This window comes from Mus pahari, chromosome 1 (assembly GCF_900095145.1).
Source record: "Mus pahari chromosome 1, PAHARI_EIJ_v1.1, whole genome shotgun sequence".
NCBI lineage: Eukaryota > Metazoa > Chordata > Mammalia > Rodentia > Muridae > Mus > Mus pahari.
Genome location: NC_034590.1, coordinates 95,034,152 through 95,038,935, shown reverse-complemented (window position 1 = coordinate 95,038,935; position 4,784 = coordinate 95,034,152). Strand labels below are relative to the sequence as shown.

The window sequence follows — 4,784 nt, the reverse complement described above, 5'->3', positions numbered from 1 at the left end:
ACCAGGCCACCCACATGTCACAGCCACACCAGGCCACCCACATGTCACAGCCACACCAGGCCACCCACATGTCACAGCCACACCAGGCCACCCACATGTCACAGACCACACCAGGACACCCACATGTCACAGCCACACCAGGCCACCCACATGTCACAGCCACACCAGGCCACCCACATGTCACAGTCACACCAGGACACCCACATGTCACAGCCACACCAGGACACCCACATGTCACAGCCACACCAGGACACCCACATGTTACAGCCACACCAGGCCACCCACATGTCACAACCACACCAGGCCACCCACATATCACAACCACACTAGGACAGCCACATCTCACAGACCACACCAGGACACCCACATGTCACAGACCACACCAGGACACCCACATGTCACAGACTACACCAGGACACCCACATGTCACAGACCACACCAGGACACCCACATCTCACAGACCACACCAGGACACCCACATGTCACAGACCACACCAGGACACCCACATGTCACAGACCACACCAAGGGCCAAAGCTCCATTTCTATAAAATGCCAGACAGGAAGCTGAAGGCTTTTGAAGACAATATAATTTCTGTCACTGAAACAAACTGCTGACGTAGCTCCAAAGGAGCCATAGATAAGACATAAATGAATGCAATGGTGTATGCTAATAAAACTTTATTCATAAAAGCAGTAGTCTGCCTGCTGTGGTTGGGCACACCTTTTATTCCAGCATAGGCAGAGGTAGGCAGACCTCTGTGAGTGTGAGCCCAGTCTGGTCTACATAGCATGTTCCAAGACAACCAGGGCTATGTAGAGAGACCTTATCTCAAAAAACAACACAACACAACACACACACACAAAACAAGTAGTGGCCAATTGACTTGAGGTCCACAGTTTGTCAGTGCCTGGTCTGTGCCAATGTGCAAAAGCCCCGCTCACTTGCCTTGAGGCAATAGGAGGATGGAGGACCACCTCACAGGCATTAGGGCAGTGTCTGTGCATCTCCGGATGCTACTGAGCACTGGATCTATGGACTTACGTTTTGCCTTAGGCACAGTACTCACAGAACACCTAGATGCCAGGGAATGCCCCAGAGCAACCCCGTGACACCAACCCTGCACCTTCATCACAAATTCCACACAGTCTTGTCCCATAGTTGAGCATGCTCAGGGGTCACCAGTCAAACGGTTGCATGGTCCTCTCTGTCTAACACGTGGATCCTGGGGATGAAACTCAAGCCCTCAGGTACATGCCTTTATTGTCTGAGCCATCTTGCCAAATTTCTTTGAGACAGGATGTCACTCTAGCCCTGGCTAACTTTAGGTGCAAAAGTTTGAGAAATACCGGTCCAGTCCAACTTTGCAACCACAGGACACAGGGACAGTGATCCAGAGTCTTCACAGTGTCCTCTGTATCCTGGGGGTGGGTTGGAGGGCTGGTAACAGAACTCAAGGCCATCCATCAGACAAGCACTGTGCCACTGAGCTGCACCCGCAGGCCTTTCACTTTTTAGTTTTGGGACAGAATCTCACTGAATTGCCCAGGTGGGCCTTGAAGTGCTGATCCTCCCACCTCACCATCTGCACCACCAAGCTCCAAGTTCTGCTCAACTGTATTATCACGCTGGATACATTATCCCAGACCTGGCTCCGCCTCAGACGCCACCCAGTAAGCTGCCGCAAGCATACAGCACAACATATGCTGGTGCTCACCTGGAATAGCAAAGGCCTGGACAGGCCTTGGGTGCTGCCTCCCTACCCCACTTACACAGCGAACTCGAAGAGCAGCAGCCTGTAGTCCAGGTGGAGCTGAGAACTGCAGTTCACAGTGCTATCCAGGTGCCACTCACATGTGGAAGTGCGGATGTAGTCAGAGAAGCAGGTGGGCTCACCCAGGACCTTGATGCTCCCTGCAGAGACAGAATGGCCAGATCAGTGGTGTCATGGCCACGGGCTCCCCCCTCTAAGGTCAGAGGGAGGCTAGTGCAAACAGGATCATGACACACATGCCTGCACATGCACACACCTACGTAAGTGCCACTCTCCCTCAGAAGCACCACTTTAAAGCACAAGGAGGAAGAGGTGGTGTCCTATAGTACTGTCCACCCCGACCCCCACATCTCCTTCCCCAACCCCCTTCCCCATTGAGGCAAGAGACTGACCCTGCAATCTGTACGGCTCAGGCTCTTACCCTTTGGTACCCAAGAGGCTTAGCCAATGGAAGAGCAGGAAAGAGGGAAGGAGGAGGGGACAGGCACTTATCCATCAGCTCCCTGCCAGGAATTCAGATGTGGTGTGTGTGTGTGTGTGTGTGTGTGTGTGTGTGTGTGTGTGTGTATTTGTAAGAGCTTTTTGACCCAAGCCCTACATGGCCACTGTCCAGACAAAGTCGCAATACACATGCCAGTGGGTGTGGTCCACCATGCAGGAAGTACTCATACAGGAAACAAAACCCTAACCCCCTGAACCCTCTCCTCCCACAGCTACCCTGGGCTTCCCCATCACACAGGAATAATCTGCCTTTGTCTGGGCTTGGGGTAGAATTTGTGTGTCTATTTGTTTGTTTGGGTTTTTTGTTTGTTTGTTTGTTTTTACAGTATCTCCATAGTTACCTCAGGGTGGCCTCAGACTTAGTATGTAGTCCAGGCTGGCCTCAAACTCACAATCCTCCTGTGTCAGTCTCCCCAGTGCTAGGCTGACAGGTGTAAGCCACACCTGGCCACATGGATGAGAAACCTTCTAGTCAGTTCCCATGTGTCTTCATGCTGACCTTCTGGATTGATCTAGAAACTCTTCCTCTTTTCCAGATCTCCGAGCCACCCTGGCCTTCACTCAGTTCTTCTGATCAGACTCTGCAAGGTCTTCTGACTCAATGACCCTGCGACACATCCTCCCAACCCATGCCAGGCAGGCTCTCCCTGGGGGCCTCACCAAGAACGCACCGCAGACACTGGCGTGCCCTCCCCTGCCTTCCTCCAAATTGACACCACTGTCCCTGTGCACCCTGTTTTAAAGTGCAACGCCCCCTGCCTCTCCACCCAGTCCCCCAAGCCTCCCTTACTCAGTCCTGAGCTGCGTTTTCCCACCATCTTTTGATAACCTTTGGTATACAACTCAAATTATTTTCTACTCAATTCCCAGACAGCCCCAATTTCCAATTTAAATTAGTGTCAATGAAAATAACTTAGTCATGGTGATTTGTCATCGGCTGCTTCCGCACCCTCCCTCCCCCACCCCCCCAGTTCCCACAAGGGCTTTGTTCTAGTCCGTGATGGACTGCAGGACCTTGACATGTCATTAGTGATTGATGAATGAATGAGTGAGGGGTGGTGTCTTACCAGAGCCAGTCACCAACAGCAAAATCAGACAGCCCACAGAGGTCAGGAACTTGGTGCAAAGCCGCCCCATTGGGGACACAAAAGGTGCCTGCAGAAAGAAGAGTGGGCAGATGCTAATCCGGGGGGTCAGCAGGGCTCACTTAATTTGTGGCATGGCCTCCCTCCCCCATGTCTCTGTGCCCTCTGCACACAGAGCACAAGAGACTACCTCTCTTTGTTTGCCTGTCCTAGTGCCTCAGTTTCCCTGTCTGCTAAGTGGCCATCCACTAACAGCCACATCTTAGAGGTCCTGGAAGCTTAAATGAACACACAAATCCAGCAGGCTTGCCTGGTATGTTCCAGGTCCTGGGTTCCAACCCCCAGCATTCGGGAGGAAGATGCTCAAAGCAGAAGAAAAGAAGCGGGGAGGGAGGATGGGAGAGAAAGAAGCCCTGCAAGTGGGGAGCTGTAGGCCATTCTATGAACAGCAGTGGGTCAGTTCTCCCTCCGTCCGTCCGCAGCAGTGGGTCAGTCCCCAGTGCCCTCCCCGCAGCAGTGGGTCAGTCCCCAATGCCCTCCCCGTAGCAATGGGTCAGTCCTCAGTGCCCCTCCCTGCAGTGGGTCAGTCCTCAGTGACCCCTGCATCAGTGGGTCAGTACCCAGTCCTCCCCCACCCCACCCCACCCCGCAACCCCTGGGTCATTATCTGGAGGCTGTATCTAAATTTTCAGTCCCAGACCCATTTTTCCCCTGAGAAGCTGTGAGCCCACAGCTGTGTTCTTCAGCCTCTGGAGTTCTGCCTCCTTCTGCTGCGTGGACCTGTCTGTCAGGCTGGGCCTGGCAGAGCTGCAGAGAGGAAGTAAGGCCCAAGGTGGACACCCAGTCATACACGCATCCAGTTCCAGCCACCAGTGGCTCATGCCATCAACAATCCTGCAGTGTCAGAATACCTGGCTCACCTGCACAATGTCCTGGGCTCCCTCTCCAGCAACTTCAAAAGAAAAGCAGGTGCAAACCCCAAGTCCTAGGTTTCAGGAACTAGTCCAGCAGGCCCCAGAACTAGCAAGCACGCAGATCCAAAATCAGAAGCCAGGTCCCTCTGCTTCTCCTCAGCTTCAAGAAATCCAGCCAGAACCTAACAATGAAGTAAAATGAGTCATGAAAATAACCCTTGTACCTGTCAACTTCAAATGTCAACAGCCTGTGTGACGCACTGAAGCCTGGCTAAGCTGTGGGAAAGCCAAGAAAGGGCTTCGAGCCTCTTGCCCTCTTGCTTCTCTCTTGGTCTCTTGCCTTCTTGCTCCCACTCTGTCCCCTCACTCCTTCCCCCCTCTATCCCCATTCCCTTCCCCCCCTCTCTTCACATGCTCATGGCCAGCCTCTACCCCTCTACTTCTCTACTCTCTCTTTGTCTGCCTCTACTACCTTCTTAGCTCCCTTCCCCATGCCCTTAATAAACTCTAT

At 53.0% G+C, this 4,784-nt stretch overlaps 1 protein-coding gene across 3 annotated transcripts in view; it reads right to left on the bottom strand.

Moving 5' to 3' along the window:
* Il4r (interleukin 4 receptor) overlaps positions 1–4,784 on the bottom strand; it is a 29,323-nt gene that overhangs the window by 11,996 nt on the left and 12,543 nt on the right. For all 3 annotated transcript variants that reach the window (XM_021200003.1, XM_029544808.1, XM_029544803.1), the window contains 3 exons: positions 4,280–4,455; positions 3,342–3,429; positions 1,772–1,913 (listed from right to left, as the gene is read on the bottom strand). In XM_021200003.1, coding sequence (XP_021055662.1) covers positions 1,772–1,913; positions 3,342–3,411 — 212 coding nt within the window. In that variant the 5' untranslated portion in view covers positions 3,412–3,429; positions 4,280–4,455. The remainder of the gene's footprint in view (positions 1–1,771; positions 1,914–3,341; positions 3,430–4,279; positions 4,456–4,784) is intronic.